This window comes from Pagrus pagrus, assembly GCF_965226575.1.
Source record: "Pagrus pagrus genome assembly, chromosome: 8".
NCBI lineage: Eukaryota > Metazoa > Chordata > Actinopteri > Spariformes > Sparidae > Pagrus > Pagrus pagrus.
In genome coordinates this window covers 24,512,061-24,535,669 of record NC_140192.1, presented here as the reverse complement: position 1 = coordinate 24,535,669, position 23,609 = coordinate 24,512,061, and the positions used below count along the sequence as shown (strand labels likewise).

The 23,609-nt window shown below is 40.8% G+C and overlaps 2 protein-coding genes across 2 annotated transcripts; one reads left to right on the top strand and one right to left on the bottom strand.

The window, feature by feature from the left end:
* Window positions 1-2,461: 2,461 nt before the first annotated feature.
* cUnh9orf85 (chromosome Un C9orf85 homolog) lies at window positions 2,462-6,104 on the bottom strand. The gene is made up of 4 exons (XM_084360227.1): window positions 5,909-6,104; window positions 5,553-5,659; window positions 4,362-4,475; window positions 2,462-3,007 (listed from the first exon to the last, which is right to left on the bottom strand). Exons 1-4 carry the CDS (start codon window positions 6,008-6,010, stop codon window positions 2,761-2,763), a joined length of 570 nt encoding a protein of 189 aa, XP_084216353.1. The 5' UTR covers window positions 6,011-6,104; the 3' UTR covers window positions 2,462-2,760.
* Window positions 6,105-6,501: 397 nt separating this feature from the next.
* Window positions 6,502-23,153, top strand: abhd17b (abhydrolase domain containing 17B, depalmitoylase). The gene is made up of 4 exons (XM_084360336.1): window positions 6,502-7,021; window positions 8,614-9,090; window positions 19,523-19,702; window positions 20,569-23,153. The coding sequence occupies exons 2-4, from the start codon at window positions 8,624-8,626 to the stop codon at window positions 20,786-20,788; spliced, it is 867 nt and encodes a 288-aa protein (XP_084216462.1). The 5' UTR covers window positions 6,502-7,021; window positions 8,614-8,623; the 3' UTR covers window positions 20,789-23,153.
* Window positions 23,154-23,609: the final 456 nt, after the last annotated feature.

The window sequence follows — 23,609 nt, the reverse complement described above, 5'->3', positions numbered from 1 at the left end:
TATAATCTGTAAACTCTGCATTAACTACATTTCTGTCCATCCTGAGAGAGGGATACCTCCTCTGTGGCTCTTCGTGCGGTGTCTTCCCTTTTTCTTTTCCCTGCTACATCTGGGATGTTTTTCCTTGCTCAAGGGCTGAGTGTGTTGTTCACTGTACAGATTGTAAAGCCCACTGAGCGACACCATTGTGATTTTGGGCTATATAAATAAAATTGACATGACTTGACTAACTGAACCTTTCTGGGGATCCCCAGGAATCCCCTCTGGACTTGACAGTGGAGTTACCCAGAAGACGGTTCAGTGACCCTAGGTCATTCATCATGAGTCTCTGAGCAGAACGAAGCCATGTGAGAAATACATAAATAAATGGGAATCCTGTGAGCTCAGTGATGCATCCATCTATACGTCATGACGTCCAAATGAGGAAGTGAGATTTGAAATATTGCCACATTCTTTTAAATTTATCAGCCCCACATGATGAATGACAACCAACGCTCACTTTAGATAACATCAGTGTGAATGAAAGCACTCTGTTCAGTGTAACTGCAGGTTAATCAGAAACGGGAAGTGTGAAAGGCCGCAAATAATGAAGAAAAATGAGAACTTTTGTGTGATAATTCTACAGCAGAAAAACAAATGGCTGCTCTGCCTTGTAACACCCTACAGAACAATCTCTCCGCTGTGCAGAAGTGAGCAAAAATAACATTTTTTTGGTAAAAGTTGAACACAAGGGGGTAAAAAGTTGTAAATATTTTTGAGTCTTTCTGAGGAAAAGCTTCATTTTATGATATTTTTATTATATTTGAGCATTTTCTTTTCTAGAGGTGGAGATAGAAAGTCTAGACTGAGGACAAACCCTAAACAGTGATATTCTGGACCACTTTGTATTTCAACACTCTTAAAACTATGAAATGTCTTTCACTGTTATAATGAGATGTGTTTCTAATATCTAATCTGCCCTCATGGACATAAATGCAGTGGACTTAATATTTTTAATATTTAAAAACACTTATCAATATAACACATAAATACAGCATAATCCACTGTTCATTTGTGGAGTGGAGAGTGTCTCCCTTGTTAAGAGGGAGGTGGGTAGTTATCCGGGGTAGTCTTGGCCTCTAGGGAAGCATTGCTTGTTCTGTGTCACGAGGTGTTCATTTTGTGACGCAGAAAGAACACCTCGTTCTTTTGTTCAAGTTATTGTTCATTTTGCCACAGTCATGCAGAAGGTTCCTTTAAGCAGTAGGTCTTATATATACTAACTTCAGAGGATGTACTTTCTAACTTTTACTTGAGTAAAGAAGTTGAGTCAGTGTTTCTATTTTTACCAGTCTTTATTGACATAAGTATCTGTACTTCTACTTGAGTAAACACTGTGTGTACTTTTGCCACCTCTGCTACTACATGTTAAGTACAGCAATGGTGAAGTTAAACTCATTAGCTGGAATGTAAGGGGATGAACAGTCCATTAAAAAGAGGAAAAGTGTGTGCACACCTACGCTCGCTCAAAGTTGATATTTGTTTTCTCCAGGAAACTCGCATTAAAAAAAAAAACTGCAGCAAAACTACCCTGTCCTTCATGGGCATCCCAGATCTATCAGCTAAACGTTAGCACAAAAACAAGTGGTGTTGTGATCCTGATAAAGACAAGTATATCTTTTATCCAAACTCTAATGACTTTTGAGCAAAGGGGAAGGTTTACAATAGTTACTGGAAGTTTAGACTCCATACCAATGACATTAGTAAATGTGTACAGGTCACACTTTGAGATGTCTGTCTTTTTTCAAATCTGTCAGATTCTGACATAATTATAGGTGGAGATTTCAACTGTGCTTTTTTATTCTATCCCAGACAGGCAGCACCCTGAAGGGAGCTCACTTAAAAATAGTGGGACAATCAATCATCTTATGCAATCCTGTAATTAAGTAGATATTTGGAGGCTTCTCTATGCCACAAAAATATCTGGAAAGAATGAGATTTTATGAAGACAGAGGAGATGTGTTTGATAAGATCTGGGACCCTGTACTAAAGAGTTTTCAGCGTAAAGACTAGCGTGCTGTGTCTATTGTGAAGGATCTTGCTGTACGTACTGGTCTGTATATACTTTTGTATTTTTTTTAAAAAGGAAAAAACTTTGTATTCAATTTACTCATGACTGTGGTAATTGTTACTGATACTTTCTGGATGTGATTATCTCTCTCTCTGAGCTTTTCTTTCTTGTCTGTGGTGTAACAGCCTTCACATGGGTAGAATTTACTACAGGGCTGTTCTATTATACTGCATTACTTTTAGTTAGGTATTGCTAATAAACTGGTAACTGAGTGTAAACATAAGATATGAATGTGCATGACGGTCAATAGTCAGTTCATGATAACTTACCTCTACTTCTGCTTTCAGTTCTGCTCATATTCAAGGCCTCCATTAGTTCAATTATTATTGCGAATAGAATTGGGAGCTTGGATGAATGAATTTATGTACACAATGTACATAATGTACATATTTTTATTGCAGTACATTCAAATATATCCAGTTGGCATTCATTGTGAATCGCAGTATTTAAGGTTCTGTCAAAAAAGGAAGAAACGCAACCATCTAAAAACTTTGTGAATCATCTGGTAGCTTTTGACTAATCAACTGCCAACTGCATTAGTTAATTTGAGTATGGTCACATCTCAAACTCATACTGCATTTCAATTAGAAAACTTGTTTTGCATATATGAAAACTAAAAAAAGTCCATTGGTACAACAGGATCCCTGTTGTTAGTCTTCAACATTGACTCGAGATAAGTCTGGAAGCCCATCAGACTTCTTCTGTGTCTTCTTTGGTTCTGAGTCGTTATCTGAATCCTCTCCCTCATCATCATCATCGTTGCCGAGGTCACTTAAGTTGTCATCATCATCATCATCACTGTCCAAGTCATCCATGTCCTTCTTCCCTCGTCCAGGTCCTTTCTTTCTCTGCTCACCATCTTCTTCTTGGTCTTTCTTGTCATCTTCGGAGTTTATTCTACACAATGGGAGTAAATCAAAAGGCTGTGTCAACTTCTGTCTTGTTGTAGTATTACAAGAGCAAAAGAAAAATCCCTCAGGCTTCATTTTGAATTTCATAATCTAATCAAAGAAATGGATTAGATTATACATAAGTAAACGGATGCCAACATGTTGAGATGTAAAGACGGGCTAAAATGCTTGCTGATGAGTTGATTATTGATTTCTGTAAAACAGCTGTAATGTATCTTACTGTCCACAAGATGGCACACTTACAGTAGAATTTAATGTATATGCATGCCAGTGACAGAAAATACAAAGATTGACCTCATAAAAAGATAAGATCCTGCCTCTAGATAAAGAGCCACATTTCTTAGAAAATATTTACTTCATATACAATGTGAGGTCACATGATATGAATGGCAATAAGGGCAAGGAAATCATAAAATTGGCTTTTGAATAGCCATAGTAAGCAGAAAAGTTGATAATTTATGTAAAGTCAGAGCACAAAATGATGTCTAAGTCATTAACTGCTTGGATCGCAGACTTTGTGGCACTGATGTTGTGGCAACTGATCAGCCACAACATTAAAACCACTGACAGGTGAAGTGAATAACATTGATTATCTCATTAAAATGCAATGTCGGCTGGGAAACCTTGGGTCCTGGCATTCATGTGGATGCCACTTAACATGCACTACCCACTCTAACAACCTTGCAGACCAAGCACCTCCATGGCAGTGAAGGGTGTGTCATAGCAGTGGCCACCCAGCAGGACAATGGGCCCTGCCAAACTGCAAAAACTGCTCAGGAATTGTACGAAGAACCTGACAAAGAGCTCAAAGCAGCAACCGTGGCTGCCGATTCCCCAGATCTCAATCCAATCAAGCATACATGGGACATGCTGAAACAAATCTCATCCTTGGAGGCCCCATCTTGGATTGGACTTGGCACAGACCCAGCATGGACATGGGACCTTCGGGGGTGCCTGGCAAAAAAGTGTTTGTGGAGTTCAAGTCCATGACGTTGTCTCTATGGACTGGATTGGAGGGCTGAGTCAAATTGAAATTTGGCAATTTCGAGGCCAGGTCAATGCCTTGAGCTCTTTGTCAAGTTCATTCAGCCATTCCTGAGCAGTTTTTGTCGTGTAGCAGGGCGCTTTGTAAGTGGTTTTAATGTTGAGGCTGATCGACATCCTGTGTGTACTCGGGGCCTGTGTGTGTGCAATGAAAAATAACAGGTGTATAGAAAGAGTGTAAAAACTGATTTTCCCCAGGAGGGAATAATAAGGTAGTTCTTCTTAATCCTTTGTAGGGAATCTGCACACAAAGACAAACAAACACACACGCTAAAAAACAAAAAAGCACCACTCACGGAATAACGATATCTTCTTTCTTCCCACACTTGCAACAGATTTCTTGCTGAAGAGCGCAGGGCTTACAAATAATGTGATATGCATCCTTCACAGTCTTTTGAGAACACTTGACACTGAAAGAGGAAAACATGTATGAACAGATTTAATTAGAACCAACTAAAACAGGCAGCTCTCTTGGCTTTTGTCCAATCAATAATTTAAAACATAACTAACACATCCAAAAGACATTAGTGCACTTATACAACAGTGTGACACACCTGCAAACTAAGTGAGTCTGACTCTTGTTAGCAGATCAACATATGCAGCACATCAGGAGTTTTCCTGAGCGCCAGCTGAATTATAGTGTAATGGGTCCAGCAACACAAAAACAAAATGTCCTGTGCTGTTTGGTAGTGCTGCATTTTATGCTGTGCTCCAGACAACTCGGAACTTTTGACCTCCTACTAGAAAAGTACAATAAAACGCCACTCGAAGTCCAAACTCCTGCACATCCATCTACTCTGACCTCATGAAGGAGCAGTTGTCTGACGTCACAAAACAATGGCAGCACCCATGGGGAGGAGGTAAGGTGTATGTGTAGACTACAGTATTTGTATCAGGCAAGTCAGGTATAAAAAGGCTGTAAAATAAATTGTGAAATGGCATCTGTTGTCTCATGTATCATTTTTCCTCCTCTGTCTTGTGTATTTATGCAAGGAGGCTGCACTGCTGAGGGTGCAATTATGTGTACAAAAGAGACATCATTTTGTTACAATCAGACAAGTTTCTTGTCAACTTTTGGCATTGTGCCACTTGGAGGTCAGAAGTGGGAATTGTCAACTAGGAAATTCCAACCTTTGATGTTGGCTGGAACGCAGCATAACTTGCCGTCTGGTTTGCAAAGAAGACAAATCCATCCCACCAGCCTGCTTTAAATTTCTAAGGGCTTTAATTAAAGTCTGCCTCTCGGTGTGAGAGACTTTTGGATCTCAAAGTGGTGCCTGATCATTTCTTATGTAGCCTGATCATAAGCCAAAAATCTCCCTGTGGGAGAGTAATCCAAAAAAAGTAATCCATGTTAATTCTCTTGATTTGTCAATGACTCACTAATCGCTTTCTCAAGCATTACTTACAAATCAGATGTGCACAGTCATGAGCAGTTGAAGCATGCAGAAATGAAATTAATTCCTGATGTATCCATGTTTACTCACCATTTTTTGGGCTGTGTTAGTGTCTTGTATTTGCTGTACTTCACTTTCCATTCAAGAACACCCTTACAGTGTTGACAGAGCCCATCGTGGGTCTTTGAATTTGCTTTCTACAAAAACGAATAAGCAGAGATGCTAATATTAAAACATGGCTTAATTTCATTTTTATATACATTTTCTGAATAATGCGACAAAAATATTGACACAATATTATTGCTACTGACAGACAAAAGTTAACTACAAGTCTATAAGTCTATAACAATGCAATGTGACGTTAATACAAAAGTTTTCAGTAGATTCCCTTTAGTTGAGCTCAGTAGCAGTTCAAGCTAGGTGGTATTACTTCAAGGTTCACCTACCTTCACTTGTACAGTGGCTCCGTACTTGTCGTTTTTGTAGGCAGTGGCGTTTTGATGCTTCTGGCCTCGCGACCGAGACACATTACCTTTCTGAGAGCTCATTTTATCTTAGATTCTAGTTACACATGTTATGTTACCCACGAATCCAAAACCACGCCAGAGAGAGGGCACTAACCCGGAAGTAGTACGAGCAACGTCCTGAAACGTCATGACGTCAAAACACGAAACCTTTCACTTCTCTCAAAACTGGTTAAAATAAACCAAGAAAAATACTTGTTCGTTGGAATAAAACCGAAAAAAAATATTAACACTTTTTAAAATGTATCAAATACGCTTAATAAAAAAGATATCGCTTCATGACGTCACTTGATTGGGCGTTAGCAACTCCTCGGTCGATGCTGATTGGACTGTGCCTCGCAATAGTAATCTCCGATTGGCTCTTCTAAACGTCAGTTAAAACATTAGGTCACCACTCTGCGGCGACTACAGGTACCGCCCATCGTTTGTACGATTGGTGGGCTGGTTTCATGAAGCTCTTTTCTATTGGTCCCCAGAGCTGTCAATCACGTCCTATCCGTCCTTAGAAGCTAACATAACAAGCAGAGCGATATTCCCAACGAAAGCGGTGATGTTTCGGAGGCAAGTGGTACTGCTGTGAACTGTTTGGCAAACCAGCACAGACGTGAGACGAGAATTTAATCAGTTTGAGACCTTTGTCGAGTTTACCAATGTCGCTGCTGAGCTGTAAAGACTTGAACGTTTTGAATGAATCGATCTCGTTGTCATTCAGGACCATATGTTGAAAGAACCGAGTGGAGGAAACAGAAACGACAGTTTCGGAGGGTGTCTGGACGGGAGGACGAAGCGGCTAGCTAATAGTAACTCACAGCTGTGGTGCCAAGAGGGATATACACACGCAAAGTGACATCGCTGACAAATACGCGGAACAGAGGATAATCTGGCCCGAGGTTAACCTTTCAAATCTCCTGGCGTCGAGTAGAAGATTCATTAGTTGTCGTGGTGCGAAGATAACACCTGAATACGACGAGGTTGGCCAACAGTGTCACCTCAGAAATAGAAAGTAAAACGGAACAAGCGTCCAGCTTCGTGCAGGTAATGTTGTCATCATTTCTCTTTTCTGTGTTAAGAAGGAACACGTTTGCATGTTTCGTGTTGCTGGCTAAATGGCTCATTACACTTGGTATTAAAGTGTGTCCATCCACTGGATATTAAACCTCCACAAACCATCACTGTAATCTGAACACATTGCTGCCTCCACCACCATTTTACAGTAAATCGCTGCTGGGCTCCATTCTGTCTGCGTGGCTGGAGATTAATAGGGACTATTTTGGGGAATATGGAAAAAGCAAATAGCCTCCACTGTGTATTTTGCTGCTGCGTGCTCCTTCAGGATGTCACAGCATCCTGCAAAAGTGGCCATCATAGATAACAAGTGGCTATAAAAAGTATTCACCCCAGACAATCTCTCTAAGTAAGTGGCATACAGGTAATTCATTTGAATTGAAGTCACCTTAACCAAGAAGTGATCTGGGAGCCACCTTTCTTGTAAAACCATTTCTCATGAAGGCAAAGGACCATTCCAAACGATCCCTTTACAAGGTTGCTGGGGAAAAAAACAGTCCGGAGAATGATGCCAAGACAATTTCCATGGCCCTAAATATTTCTTTGACATAAGTATGGATGAACGTAGAAGAACAGGTGTAAATCAGCAAAGGGCACTTCAAAATTGAGTGCGCAAGACGAGTGCAGGCAAGGAAGGCCATCAATATGTCAAATGCAGATCTGAAGCTTCTTAAGAGTTGTGAAAATTAGATGAGAATCGTCAAACATTTGCTGCCTATGTGCTTAATCATTTATAGTTTAAAAGACTAAGTCACATCCCAAAAGCATTAAAAAAAATATGCAGGTGGGATGCTTTTCTGCAGCAGGACCTGCAAAGCTTGGATACACTACATTAACGATGTATCCTGGCACCAAAATAAACATTGCAGAGTATTTGCATAGACTCTAGGATGTCATCGCAGGTTGTACATTTTTATTGCTAGCACTAATATTGGAAATACAGTCCATAACAAGACATGTCTGCTGTATCTTATCTGTTTTGTTCTATTCAAAACTGCACGTGTAGATATGCAGAGTCAAATTTCAAAGACGCCCCCCCCCCTTTCTGTGGTGCTGGCCACTGCAATTCAAAAGCAGCGGGATTGTCTAAAAGGTAGCCTTAGGTGGGGGTCCACGTGCACGGTGAAACAAGAAAACCTTTTAAGTCAATACTGTCTGAGTGGTTGTGGAGCCAATCACGGTCAGGGCTATAACTTTCTTTTTATAATCCTGGCTGAAGAGAGCTATGCATTCTGAAAAGAAGAATTCACAGTGCATCTAAAAAAAGAAACCATTCCTGGAAACCCCCTGCTTTTCTCCTTAATAAAGACAAGTGTTTATATTCTTGAGGAGAACATCATTCATTCAAGAGTTCTGTGGCACCAAATTGCCCTTTTGGTGTTCTCCTTGTGATCAGCCTGCCGGGGATGCGGCGACAAATTAGTACATCAGTTGTCTGAGAGAGCCCAGATGCTCTTGTTTGATGAGGCTTTCTCTCTTTTTCAGTTATCAAAGGCAATTTTTAATCTACTGCTGAATTATATTTGTTTCTGTGTTAACCATCCTCACTCTCCCTGTCACAGTGTTTTGAGGATGAACCACTTATCCCTCAGTGAGCTATGTTGCCTGTTCTGCTGTCCACCGTGCCCAAGCAAGATCGCCTCCAAGCTGGCTTTCCTGCCGCCAGAGCCCACCTACAGCCTCATGTCTGATGATAGTGGCAGCCGATGGACGCTGCACCTCTCCGAGCGTGCCGACTGGCAGTACTCATCCCGCGAGAAGGACGCCATTGAGTGTTTCATGACACGCACCTCAAGAGGGAACCGCATTGCCTGCATGTTTGTCCGCTGCTCACCCAGCGCCCGCTACACGCTATTATTCTCCCATGGAAACGCAGTGGACTTGGGCCAGATGAGCAGCTTCTACATCGGCCTGGGTTCTCGGATCAACTGCAACGTCTTCTCTTACGACTACTCAGGCTACGGGGCTAGTTCTGGGAAACCCTCGGAGAAGAACCTGTACGCTGATGTAGACGCTGCCTGGCAGGCGCTACGGTCACGGTAAGGAGAGATGATGATGATGATGATTGATGGAGGGAAGAGGGGCGATCGATTAGTAATGATCAGTGCCTTGTATGCAGTATAAGAGCAATGCAGTAGCACACAGAGTCCAAACTTAATCTCTCAAATTCGATGCTACTTTATCCCAGGGACCCAGAGCTTGACAACATAAATACTGTCACGCCAAATATCCCTAGGTGTCCTTAAAAATCTCCTCTGGTGTGTCAGCAGCCTTGTTGGCGGTAATAATGGTAGGCCTGGCAGATTTGGTCTTAAAACATCATAAATGCTCGGACCAGGCAACAAAAAGGAATATCTCGATGTTTTTCACCCAATGCCTCGATGATGATTAGTGGTACTTCCGCAAAATGTTCATGCAATTAAATTGTTCGATAATCATCAGTAATGAGTATATAATGACTAAGTGGGTAAAGGCAATTACTAGAACAAGTAGAACAGTCTGTTAAGTTCAGAAAATGACATTTACTATGACTTTACTGTAATGCAGCCTTTAAAACCAGGAAAAGACAACTTATTCCATATCGCAATATAACGATATCCAAAATCTAAGAAGATATATAATCTCATATCACGATAATGACTTAACATCGATATGTATTGCCCAGTCCTTGTCTACAGCTATGGGGAAGTTTGACAAAGTAAATGGGGAGCGCTGAAATAAAATCATATGCCAGTTTGATGTGGATTGATGGAGAAAAGCACAGAGACATGAAGGGATGGAAGAGAGAGAGCTGAAGATGTGAGGAGTCTAGAGAAGGAGCTGGGTGGAGGGATGATTAGCTGGGGCCTGATAAAATCTTGGGCGGAGATGATGAGGAATGGTTTAGTATGGGTGGCATGATGTTCTTGTAGGCGATAATAAGGAGCGTGTTTTCTATGATTGTGCTGACCAGCCATACAGTATGTAGGTGTGAGTGGGTGCTGTGCTGCATCTCCTTGCTCTGCGGGCTATGAATAGACAGATATTTATTGGCCGATATTCGACCTCTACTGATATGCAATCTGTGATATGGTTTTGCAGCTGATAAGACACGTGCTTCTTCTCGTTGATGTCTGCATTAATGTGTAGCATAGCTTTGTAATGATAATGAAACAATCTCTCTGGGTTTCCTTTTTCCTTTTTTAATTTTCCTGTTTTCTCCATTTCATATTCTCTTCTCATAACATACAAACGTTCTCAATGAAATGACAACAAAAAAGACTTCTTAGCGTACAGGCAAGAACTCTTCTCTCTCTCTTCAGTCCCTTTCCAAAGATGTCTTCCTCTGAGTGTTCATCAGTCTGTTTAACGCCACATCCTTCCATCTATGTTTGACCCACTCGTCATCTCCTTCTTTTGTCCTTTTGTAACACCATAGTCACTGTGCTTCTTGGCTTCGGGCTAGTTTGCCAGGAGAGGGGCCCCATTTCTTGCCTCTCTGCATTTGGATCCGACAACCTATAACAAAGGTTTTTATCCTAGGATGTGGTGCTCAGTTGCGAAGCAGTGGCACTCGTATTGTTGAAGTTGAAGCCTATGTTGCGTAGAAAGCTCTTTCAGCATATTGCTGGCATTTCCTTTCTCACAGAAAAAAGTTTTTTAGACTTTACAACTAGCACTGTTGTCAACTTTCTTTGTGAAATTAAGCCACATTTCAAGTTTCCTGCAGCATAGACACAGAGTTTGATGTTATTGTTTGTCAATGCGCAAATTAAGCCGGCATCAATTTTAAAAGAATTGATAAGATCAGAAGCCGATGATTCAGATGGATTTGACAATGTGGAAGTGGTTCTCAACGGGAACTAATTCTTGATTTCCATCTCTAGAAATGGGTAACGAATTAAATCCATAATGAATTTTGGTGTAAAAGTGGAAATATATACATACGCAGAATCTGATATGTCAGTGTTGTTCCTAGAATATCAAAATTAATGTTGCTCCGGGACCATGATTGCAACTAACCGATCCCGATTTTGTACCATCATGGCTTTGCAACAGGGGGAAATTGATTGTCGTGGAACAGCATTAAATATGACGCTCTAGGAACGACACCAACACGGTGATATCACATATACTTACAAACATACTTACAAGACATAACCAAGCCACATACCTGTTCCCATAGAAAACAGGATGTGGATGTGGGGTGTACAATGTTTGTGTGATTAAAAATAATGTGTCATCATATTTGTGCCTTTTTTGTTTATGTGGACGAGGGGGGAAATGGAGGTTCATCCAATAGGCCGTGTTGTTTTTGTATACTTCCTGCTGGAAGACAAACAAATGACTAACAGAGGAGATGGAAAACTAAGAGAAGAGCGGTGTAAAAATCAACCACAAAACAAGAGAAACTAGTCTTGTAGTGTGCTCCTCCTGTGTCAGTGCCGATGTGGGAGTATGTTCTTTCTGTGGTAAGGGAGGACGTGGCACTGCAGAGATTTAAAAGTGCTGATGTATAACACCGCCGATAGGGCCACTTAAAGCAAAACATTTCATAGCTGCTGACTTTTGCTTTGAATCTATGTGAGCACTTCTTTTACAAATTACACTATCTACCGATTGACTGAGTGATCTTCTGTAAATTGGGGCCTGTTAAATAAGGAAGCTGGCAAGTTAAACAGGAAACTCTTGATCAGAAAGGTTCTGACGACAGGAAATAAGCCACTGACTGCTGCGAAGGAGAACCTGCTCTTCTGGTGGCCTGGCACTCTTGAGTCTACGTGTTGGATCAAATGCATTCCTTTGCTTTAGTGTTGAAACCTTGCTGTCACTTGTGTTTTAAATTTAGCATGCTTCATTGCCACAAATGTCACAATGTTGAATGTTACCGAAAGGAGAAGTGAGAAAAGGAGCATCAGAAAGCCAAACCCATTCTTTGTTTTTTCTTTCTATACACAGCAGCTGACTACATAAAAGAGAAATGAGTGCTTATAGCTGTTTTTGTTTTTTTTTTATTCTTATTTTCTAGCTCACTTGCATATTTTTATTGATACACAGAGGAATCTCCTGCTCCCACACAGTCGTGACTGGGGCAGAAATTAGTTTTGAAATGTAATTTAATCTGATCGAAGCAGAGCAGATGCTCCAAATAGCATCAACTTACAACTGCTGAAAGGGTTTGGGGCAGCAATTCTTGACATAAATTCAAAGCCTGTCTGTTGGCTACTCATTTTTTATGAAAAAAAATTTGAATGGTGCTACTTTTACTGCACACTGAATGACCCAGGCTTTGTTGTCACTATATCCCACAGATACATGAAGTTGAAATGTTTCCCCAATAACTGATCATTTCTATCATCATTTTCATTTTATCACAGTACAACAGTACTAGTTTAATAACTCATAAAAAGCATTGCTTCATTAATACCTAATTTTATGTGTGATGAATCCTCTGTGTGATCACATCTGACTCTAGTGGGCAAAATATTAGCCCAAATAAGCTAATGCATGAACAGCACTGAGATCATGTTCTTGGGAGCATTATCTAACGTGCAGACTCTTGTTTTTGTATTTTTCACTTTTGCTTCCGTCCGGTGTCTAGTGTTTAACTTATATGGATGTGCACACCTCTTTGGCACGTCCTAATTTGCTTAGGCCAACTTAACTTTTGCACCATGATCAGATTGGGTGGCTATTTGCCTACTAGTGTTAGTAAAGACGACAAACTTGTTCTTGTATGTTATGTAAATCGACTGTTTAAATAAGGGCAGAGCAGCTGGCAGTGAGTATTTCAGCCACTATATCACGTTGCTTTACAGGTTAATCAGGGAAGGAACCTCTCCAGCATCAGACGAGGCAGAGCTTACAGGAAGAATGACATAACTTGAGAAGCCTCAGTTGCGTGTCTTGTAGTCCCCCAGCATATTAGACTGAGTGCTTGCTATACTTTCTCAGCAGCGTTTTGTTATGCAATCACACAGTAACTGCTCTGTCTACCAGTTTTAATAATGCATAGAGACGCTGATTCCGTCTGTACAACACATGCTATCGTTAAGGAACAGGTTATTAGATACTGAAGCAATGTACGGTTCAGTTTTTGTTTGTGGTTCTTCTTATTTAAGTCAGTTTCTTTGCAGGATGTTGACTTAGATTCATTTTTGTTGTTTTTCTCATTCATGTTAAATGATACAGACATAGTCTTGATATAGTCTTGATTATGTTTTAGAAAATACTCTGTTTATTGTGACTTTTCGAATACTTGTGATGAGAGCCCGACCGATACTTGATTTTTGGATCCCTTCAATGTGAGGGAGTCAGATGTTCTGATAAAGATATACCAGCAATATACAAAGATGTAAATGAGGCAGGATATTTTACACTTTAACAATACACCTTAGTGTCTATAATGTTAACTGGAACTTCACTTGAAATTTAATTATTCGAAATGACCCCAAGTCTCATATTCTGCATTATAATCTCAGAAAAATGTTTTCATGTCTACATATCTGACAACATATGTGCCAGTACCGATAAATCTGTGATGGGTAAATATCGGCCAATCAATATTATTATTGTTGTTGTGATTATTATTATTATTATTATTATTATTACTATTATTATATATTAGTCGGGCTCTATTTGTGACATTTGAAATCCACAATGTCTTGTCATCTGTGCTGGCCTGTTTTGTCACCATCACGTTATTTTTACAGCGTTGGCGTGAGGCTAAATCATTACACATTCTCTCAAAAGCCAAGTTGCACCTCTGAATGCCAACTCATGCCACAGTAAGTCTGAGTAATGCCATATGGAGATCTCCTCATTTGTATGTTTCGGGAAAATGCAGAATGGCTCAAATTGTGACAGCTAAACGAGTCATTTCGCAGGGGTTGTGACGCTCAAAAGAAAATTATCCACCGTTTCACAGACGCTTCTTTCAAAAATGTAAGCTTATGGGAAAAACTCTTTTTGGGCTACAGTGTGTCCTGTGACGATGTACTTTGGCCACCAAAAAAACTGGCTTCAAAGCCTGGTGCTCTTCCTGAGGGTCTGCTCCAAACCTGTGGTTTTGTATCAGCTAAGGAGACACTTCAGTTTCACATTATTCCTATTCTACAAAGGGAATGAAATTATATTATTTTTCACAACCATTCAGGGTTAATTGGTAGATAATCTCTCAAATTAAAATGGGTTCTGGTTAGAGGAACTTCAAGTCCCCTTCATGGGTATAAAACTGCAAGTTGAGATAGATTTTTACCAGAAGATGCAAATGGCAAGATGATAGAGGTCTCATGCATAATTTTAAAGAAGATTTTGTCCTTGCAGACTTTTCTGCTGTTTCATATTATCGCCTTTTTGACTCGGCTGTCTGTGTCTGATTGTTTGAGGGTTGTGCCAGATTCATAATTGACTGTCTGTGCGATAGAAAGCGGGTACAGCCCAGCCTTTTGACCCCTACTCGGCATGAATCAACTAGATTGTGTTTATCATATCAAAAGGCCTCTCTGCATGGCCTCACATTAGTCGGCTGCGTACATCCCTTGTGCATGTCTCTCGTGTTAGATCAGACACACAGCCCGAAGAGGAGGGCGGCCCTTGAATTGCTCTCTCTGCTTGTCATACTGTGTCTTTTTTCTGAGTATTTGACATTTTTGAACACACGAGATCCTCCCTTTTTTTGCTTATGGTTCAGCAGTCAGCAAATGTAGCTTCTCTTGAGTGTTGCGTAGGCTCTGTTCACTTTACTCCGCAGTCTTATGACAGAGGGCAGCCACCTGTCACTTCTCTAACCACCGAACTCCTCAGCCGCTCCTGTGTTCCTTTGTTCAGACACGGTGGATGAGGCACTCCCTTCACCTGAGCAGGAAGTAGGGCACATGATTCAGTAATTGCATGAGTCAGCTGGGTTTTCACACTCACACAGCCTCTGTTATCACACCGAGGATTACGCATACTTATAGAATTATGTGTCATGTGGACTGTTTGTTGCTCCAGGTTAGAAGAAATCGAGCGTAAGAAAAATGTTGAGCAAAGAGTGACCAAGCTGATGAAACCCCAGCAGCCAACTTCCTCTCTTTGTGCGTGTGTGTGTGTGTGACTACAGAATGGCACTGTATCATTTTCTTTTCCCTCTGAGATGGAGGCGGGCCACCAGTCAATCCCGCTAGTCTAATATTGAGCGGTAGCCTAGCAACCGATTTCCAATGAGCTCTCAGACCAAGGTCTTCCCACACTGTGGCCAATGAAAACAAACAGAAGAAAACTCACTTCCTGATCAATCATCTTTTATTGATCCAAGTCAAAATGCCTCCGTCATCTGAGGCGGTCAATAGCGGCGAGAAAGTCTCGCGAACATGGACACAGAGAGGCACCATGTCTGTGAATTGTTTACTTTTCTTTGCTTGAAATGTCAGTGGCGGTTAGGCTGATGGAGCCTTTAAACAAAGGCTGCTGTGTGTGTGGAGTCAGTTGGGTGGAGTGAAATCACTCACCTGACTGTCGTTAGTACAGAGCTGTAGGAACAGCACTTACTGATGGTGCTCGCTGATTATAGACTCTCATCTTAATACTTAATTCTCTCCTATTGACTTTTTTTAAAATGCAGTTAGCCATAAATAGATACCGGAACATCTAAGTATACAATGGGAGGAAATGAGTAAAAAGGTGCTAAGCATAATAACAGATCATTGGAGCACTTTAGTGAAGGATCCCCCTGCTGAGTGCAGATGGTATGCTAATCTGTTAAAAATGCCTCTGCATATGTTCAGGATATCCTAAAATATCTATTAGTCATAGTGGCTGCTATTGGATGAGAATATTTTTGGTCTTCAGGGAGTAAGAGGTGGGCAGCCAAAAGGCGGCGAGAGACAGAATAGGGGAACGAGGGAGGATGTGATGCATAATAGATTGGATTTGTGTCAGGAGACTAAATTGACGAAGGTCTGGGGGAGGGGTGTAACCATGGAGCATGGCTGGCTATGGCTTGATGAAGTCTATTGAAGCTGAAATGCAATGGAGTAAATTGTAGGCTAGTGCCGGGCAGTCCATGGTGGGGGGGCACTTGCATTTGGTCAATGACTGCCGTAGTGCAGCTGCAGATGTGCACTGTGATTGTTGTCCTCTTTGCACAGCGTTTCCTGAATGTGTGACCAAAAGCCACAGCAGTCTGTCTAGCTGCCAAAATAACAGGGTGGTTCAGTGGTTTGAGTGACCTTGTTGTAAGTGGAAGGTCAGAAGTCAAGCTTTGCATTATTCATGTGTTTTTTGTGTGTGAAAAAAACTACCTCTTGCACAATGTTGGCTCAAGGATATAAGCAAAGCATGCCAAGTTAGTTCTGTTGGATGCCTTGCTGTATGTACTTTAGAGTATCTTTTCACCTGATGACTAAGCTGCCAGATGGTTTCAATTTACCCTGTGTTTATTGACACCGCATAAGCTTTACATTGTCATGACACCCATGTGCTGAGTGTTTTTGTGTCTCAGGATTGGCCAGTCTTCAGTGGCCTGATATGGAAAAACACTGACTAGATAAGCATAATCAACAGGAGATAAACAGAAGTGAAAGATAATAACAGATAAAGGTCTGTTCAATGGCTACACTGATAAAACGTAGTAGAAGTAAACGAATAACAGACTGCTGTGACAACGTGACACATCTAGCAGCAATATTGTCGAGTTACGAGGTCAAATTAAAGACTCATTCAGAATGTCTCAAAAGTCAGATGTTGCCTAGATAAGATAAACATAGATAAACGGTTATGAGTAAGGGAAGGAAGCCACCAAATAACTCCCTGCCATGTCTCCTGGGAGCAGTTGATATTGAATATCTAAATCAACATAGAGGCAGTCATCTTGCAGATTACTTGACATCTCCTATTACTTCTCTGTTAAAGGGCCAATTTGTAAGATATCACCAGAATGTTAGTTTCAAACATTCAAAAAATGAACTAACATTATCAGCAGAGTATAAAGAAACAACGTTGTTGACATCATGTCAAAGATCTCTATGTATTGTGTTGCTGACATGTCCACTGAAGTTAGCATGCTAACGAGCTAGCCTCAGCCCATCCTGTCTCGTAAATTTCAGAGTCATAGTCCTGAACGTAGGCGCTGTAAATCACCTCTGTACTCCGGCGTCTTCAAACTGACCTCTGTCATTCTTGGAGGTTGTGTTCAGACTCCGTTGGGTGTCCAGACATTTTCGCTCTCGGGCTGCTAAAGCCGGTTTAGCTGAGTCCTGTTGCCCATGGTCACTCCCCCCTGTTACCCGAGCTACCTTTGAATTCTCGCCATATTTTACAGATTACACCTTTTAAGAACAATTACCTCTTTCTTGAAGGGAAGACGGAGATGAGTGGTTTTGGTTTTCTTAAAATGCTGTTGGCTATTAGCTGATCTTACAGACATAATTCATAATATTTCTGTAACAAAATGTTGAAAAACAAATGGACCATTGTTATATATTTTGTTCAGTTGTGTACTTACATCGTCGTAAATGTTTTCAACAATGTTCAAACCCAAAGAAATCGGAAATTTTATTCAAGGGAACAGTGCCAGGAATCATCAGATGATATGTCTGAGACTGAGGAGGGAAGTCTGAGAATGTAACTAAACTTAAATGGGAATACAATTTGAAAACATCTCCTTGTCCATGATCATTTCTGCCAGAGTCACGTGAGATTTTCACCAACAACAGTGATTAATAATGACGACACCTCCCATGATTCAATGCTACTTAATGTCTTTTGTTTTGATTGAGAGACGGCTAGCGGCAGAAATGATATACTTGGCATGTAAGCCTTACAACAGCAAAAAGAACCTCACCTAAACCTTTTTATGCCAAAACGGTTCAATTATGTTTTTTTCCATCATTGTTTTGTTCAAATTGACTTTGAACGGGGTAAATGTAGGACTCTAACTTGTATACTTCTCACTGGGACTGTAGGTTATTAATGGGCCTCCTGCAAACTCTCAGTGATGACGCTTTTTGTTTTAAACATCAGCCCCTCCTTCTCATTAACTGTGATTATACATTTTTCATGACAAATCGAAAGAGATTGCACTGGACATGAAGATGGCATTTACTTGCAAATGGTGAAACAAAGCTCTTAGCCCTAATCTGACAGTTCAGAAAGGTCAGTGTCATTTTTGATACAGTTCGTAAAAACCTTGAGATTTTGGCCTCCTCCTCACTATCCTTCACCTCCCCCTTCAGCTACTTTATGTTGTATCATTTAGAGACGCTTCCAGTCCATGAATTGTCTTTCATGATCAGCCAACAGTCTGCAGTCACGCACTCCCGTGCCGTGCTGGTATTTTCACCCCTATTTATACTCTCTGAAGGCCAGCTGACACACCAACGATAAACAGTTCCTATATTCCTGCTAATGACTGTGTGAACTAGACTGTGTCCGTGTGCTGTCTGAAGTGGATGTGGCTACACTTAACATAAGTCTATCACCCCTTTCAGAGCAGTAGTACTACATTCCTTTAAATTGTTTTCTTTCTTTTTCCTTTTTTTTTTTTTTTACACGTTAGACTTTTGTCTTTGGAGTTGCTAATTAAAATAATCCATCGCAACAGCGCAGAGTTGTGTCAGACTTTGGTGTTCTTGTATTGTTCATCACTGTGTTTTGAAGGAGGGCAGTGCCTGTAATGTTGCCCAATTTTAATTTTTGTCAGGGTTACGTTGTGTTATGCTTGTGGCTGTTTACTATGAACTGTGCAGAAGTAAAGACACTGATGCAGTGTTCTCAGACGAGGTTTCAGGTTGTCAGCTGACTGCCTGCCTGCTAGAGTGGGTCACGTTCTCAGTAATCAGCTGTGGAATGTCTTCCTTTTTTTTTTTCCTTCTTCCAGTTTCTCCCTCATCCTCTATCCAGTATCAGTGTCTCTTTTTCCTCTCTTTCTGCTTGTTTTGCTCTTGACCCTCCTCCTCCCCCCCTCTGAATCACGAGACTACAGTGGTGGTCCTCTGTGTTCAGCTGCAGAAAGCCACCGAACCATGGCCGTCTTCCATCTTTGTGCGCTTGTTTTAGGACACCGTATAATCACTGAGTCACTGTGGCGTGACGTTTCAGCCGATAATAGAGTATGAGTAATTCTCAGTTAGCACACAGGTGTGTGTTTGCTTATGGAGCAGCATGTGGGGGAAATGAGAGCTTGATGGGGGACTAATAGGCTGTGTGAGGAAAAGCAGACCTTATGTAGAGAATCGTAATGATGAAGTCACTCTTTTACTTTGATAAAGCAGTTTGTCGACTTTAACACTAACAAAAAAAAGGGAAAAGAGAAAAATGTTGCATTTTGGAACCCACTGTTTTGCTAGCCAAGCTGCTTTTCATAATTAACAAAAGGCCTAACTGGATGCCTGCCAGTGTCTAGCAGAGCACACAAAATGTACCCAAATATGTCTGGCTACTAGCAGTGTAAATATCCTGTTCATGATCGGTGAAAGAGTGATGTTTAGATATTCTGTGTCCTTCTCGCAGGTATGGCATCCGGCCAGAGAACGTGATCGTGTATGGCCAGAGCATTGGCACCGTGCCCTCCGTGGACCTCGCTTCTCGTTATGAGAGCGCTGCCGTCATCCTTCACTCCCCGCTCACGTCTGGCATGAGGGTGGCCTTCCCCGACACCAAGAAGACCTACTGCTTCGACGCCTTCCCAAAGTGAGTGCGCTGTATGCACAGATGGCATGTGTGAAAGCCAGGCTAAATGCATCACAGACATCCACAGAGAGGCTCACAGACGATCACATAAGGAGAGTTGACATTCATTTACAAACAGCATTGTATGAATCAAGAGAACATACACACACAAGCTTGCAAACATAGATAAATTTAGATGTGTCAAGTTAATTCAGCATGTGTATCTCTTCTTAATGTGTCGGAGTATTTAGAAATGTTCTCCATCATAGCTCCATCTGTTGGTCAAACTGCAGAATAGCTGGGCTTCATTTCTCCTTGGTGAATTTTCAACATTTATTATGCATTTTTTAGTGTTTATGATTACAGTAACTTAAAGGAGACATATTATGCCCATTTTTAGGTTCTTGATTTCCTTTTGTATTACTGCTGGAGTAGGTTTAAATGTTCTAGTGCTCAAAAAACACATCGGATGTTTGAAACGCTCTGTTTTAGCTCCTGTCCCCCTCCCAAATACCCAGTCTCCTCTGATTGGTCTGCTCACACATGTCTGACCCAGCACTGCTAACAACAGAGCAGCTGTGCTAAATAAATTCTTACATGCCAAACTAGTCACTAGGCAAAAATTATGCAAATATGTGACATGGTAGTGCGATGTCACAGAATGAAAGGCGAGTCCACTGAAGAGGCGTTTTGAGAGTAGTGTTTTCTGTGGGAGAAGGGAGCTTCTGTAGGTGCTGACTTTGACCTTTTGAACTTTCAAGATGATGGAAAGGAAAGAAATTAAAAAACATAAAAGGTCTCCTTAAATGGTCTAATTTTTCTCTTTGCCTTCATGTCTGTATTTTGAATCCTGCCCTAACTGTCTGTTTTCCTATCTTCTTTCAAAGCATTGACAAGATTTCCAAGGTAACGTCACCAGTACTGGTGATCCACGGTACGGAGGACGAGGTCATCGACTTCTCCCATGGCCTGGCGCTGTATGAACGCTGTCAGCGCCCCGTGGAGCCGCTCTGGGTGGAGGGCGCCGGACACAATGACGTGGAGCTCTATGGACAATACCTGGAGAGACTCAAACAGTTCGTTGCACATGAGTTGGTCAACTTGTAGAGGGCCTGGATAAAAGGGTGGAGAGGGAAGAAGAGAAGAAAGAAATGGTTTTCAGGAGAGGTTGGATGATGGAGAAAGGGTACATCTTTTTCTTTTTTTGTGAAGTGATGCAGGTGGAAGTGTTTGTCTGTTCAGTACTGAAGTTCCGGTGGAAGTCTTCTCTCATTATCGAGCACCTCTCCCTCTTTGCCCGGGCCTTTCAGCACCGTCCGCTCCACATGCTGCAGCTGTGAACTTACAAGTATCCATCGTTTTGTTTTGCTTTCCTTTTTTATCATGTTGAAAATTGCACATCCTGAAAGTGCGTGAATGAATGATGTAGTCGACAACTGCACAGGCAACATACTGTGTGTACGTGCGGTATACGAGAGTGTGTGCGTGAGTATGTGAGTGTCACATTTTTGCTGCCTTTTGAAATGGTCCATGGTCCGTAATGGTCAACTCCTGAGGCTTTTGAAGTCCAGGGAAACAACCTTGCTACAAACTGGACTGGACCAGAAGTGGACCAGACTCTCTCTAATCCAACTGAACTCTAGCTGACTTTGAGGTCAGGTTTGGTCCCACACACTGCAGTCACCATGAATTTTTTTTTTTTTTTTTTCTGGATTACTGTTTATTATATTTTTTTATATTATACATGATATTTGCACGTATCAGCTATCACTGAAGAACTGTACAAGACAAACTGACATATTATCTAGCTGTGCCAGTGTTGCCAAATGTTTAGTATAATATATTGCAGAGACTTAGACACAAAGAACGTTCTACTTTGTACGAATAAGATCTAGAAACATCTCCAAAGCTCTGTTAGCTGTATTCAGCCTCTACTTTTCTGTTTAGTTTAAAAATGGTACAATTTAAATGTTACAATCTACAAGAATATGATGCAAGATGGGGCTCATGTAGCTGGTTAAAAGGCCTGGGCTGTTTATCATCAACAAACAAAGTGTGGGTTTCCACAGCTCTTACTTCGGAGTTTACCTCGAAGTGTTGTTGCTGTAAGATCAGTATCACTACGCTGTCATCAATGAACTTGATGCTGGACTGTTTTGTGCAGAAAATATCTGACCGATCATTGAAAATAAGAAGTATTCGCCTTGATATAGTTGTAACAATTTTCACGGCCAGTGTTGACAGTGTTTTATCTGTCTTTGGGTCTGAAGATATCAAGTTAAAATTATGTACTTAGTAGAGCTCTTAGGAACCTGAATCCAATCTTCTAGATGTGTCTTTTTTTTTTATATGCTAAAAATTTAACTACTGTGACAGCACCTAACGGTCTGCGCTCTGATTAAGACTTATACCACTAATGCCAATCCGGACTGAATGGAGAATATGATTAACACAGCTGACGTCGACTCAGTCGAACTGACTTTCAGTTCAGGAAGTTGTTAAAAAATAAAAATATTTTATTTTAAGTTATTGACAAGCATTTACTTCAGTACATTTGAGCTGAAAAATGACTCCAATGGGTGTATGTCAGCGGCAGTGTCTCAGCATTAGAAGGCCTCCATCACAGACAGAATGTTTTGTTTTTGTCTTAAATTTATCTTTTTGTCTGCATGGTATTTTTAAGAACCATTGTTGTCTGTTGATTTGCCCTTTAATGCTGAGTGAGACAAAACAAAGCATTAACGACTCCATTGAGGGACCGTCGAGCCGTGAACGGCAAATGTCAAAGTGCTACTGCATGCCATGAATGGCTAGTTTCTCTTCTTGGCCTGTATATGAAACACAGAAATGCATAAGAAATCTCAACATTTTTTATGGGTATTTTGAATACCTGTATTACACTTGAGCCTGTTTTCACTAAAGGGGCCGAATACTCTCGGTAAGTGACAATTAACCAATAAGCCAATGGGTGCTACTGTAAACCTTCAGGTCTGATTACTTACAGGTTGAGAGGAAGCAAAGATAGCTTGATGTTTGATGGATTGACCAAAATCCAAAACAGGATTGGATCAGTAACTGTTTGTCAGGTGATGGTCTGTTGTATGAAATGTTTTGTTTTTTTCATAACTCATTTGTCTTACACACGAGGTTATGCTTTCTTTAATTTTGACTTTGTAAATAATATTTGTACTGGACATGTTGTCATTTTTCTTTTACAAGCTTTTGTCATCAGCTCTCAACTCTTACTTTTCCAAATCTTGATATGACAACTGTTAGACCATGGTAGGCCATCATTTTGGCTTTTCAGATGACCTTTGTACCGGTCTCTTTGACTAATGTCATCTCTGATTTGATTAGATTAATTTTGTAAAGCATATTTCAATACAGAAGAAACTTATATGTAATAACAATATTAATATAGTAATTCTAACATGGATAGAGAAAATAAAGTGGTATTTGAGAAGCAACCCAATTTGTGACTGTTTGATTTTTAAGGGAAAACCTTTCATGCTTCATTATTGTTCTGTATCATCTTGCACGACTACAAGTAATCAAATGCTCTAGCTGTTATTGTGATGGAGCTCATGTTCTCAGGATGAGACAGTGCTTCTCTTCTGGAAAGAGACGTGATTTGGCTGCACCACAGTGGATATTTACTGTCAACAACACAATCTGCACACCCTCTGTCAGGGTGATTGCAAGACCAAGACAATTTTAACAAGTAATTTCACAGGATTTGAAATGTGTTTTGGATCTCCTGCTCTCATAAAACTTAAAATTCTCCAGTCAATAAATAGAGCCAGTGAGCATAATATCGCTCTGTTGTTTTCGGCATTTCAACATTTTCATAAATTTGAATTGTGAGACTTCAAACGGGGTGGACACATTACACAAACACCTGTTCAATTTAATGAAAACCAGCACAACA

Bases quoted from the DNA above. Each gene is read 5' to 3' on its own strand.
- abhd17b (XM_084360336.1), top strand. From the start codon at position 8,624: ATGAACCACTTATCCCTCAGTGAGCTATGTTGCCTGTTCTGCTGTCCA. The intron at 9,091-19,522 runs GTAAGGAGAGAT...TCCTTCTCGCAG, and splicing joins TGGCAGGCGCTACGGTCACG to GTATGGCATCCGGCCAGAGA. The intron at 19,703-20,568 runs GTGAGTGCGCTG...CTTCTTTCAAAG, and splicing joins TGCTTCGACGCCTTCCCAAA to CATTGACAAGATTTCCAAGG.
- cUnh9orf85 (XM_084360227.1), bottom strand. From the start codon at position 6,010: ATGAGCTCTCAGAAAGGTAATGTGTCTCGGTCGCGAGGCCAGAAGCAT. The intron at 5,660-5,908 runs GTAGGTGAACCT...TCGTTTTTGTAG, and splicing joins GAGCCACTGTACAAGTGAAG to AAAGCAAATTCAAAGACCCA. The intron at 3,008-4,361 runs GTGAGTGGTGCT...CCCATTGTGTAG, and splicing joins AAAGAAGATATCGTTATTCC to AATAAACTCCGAAGATGACA.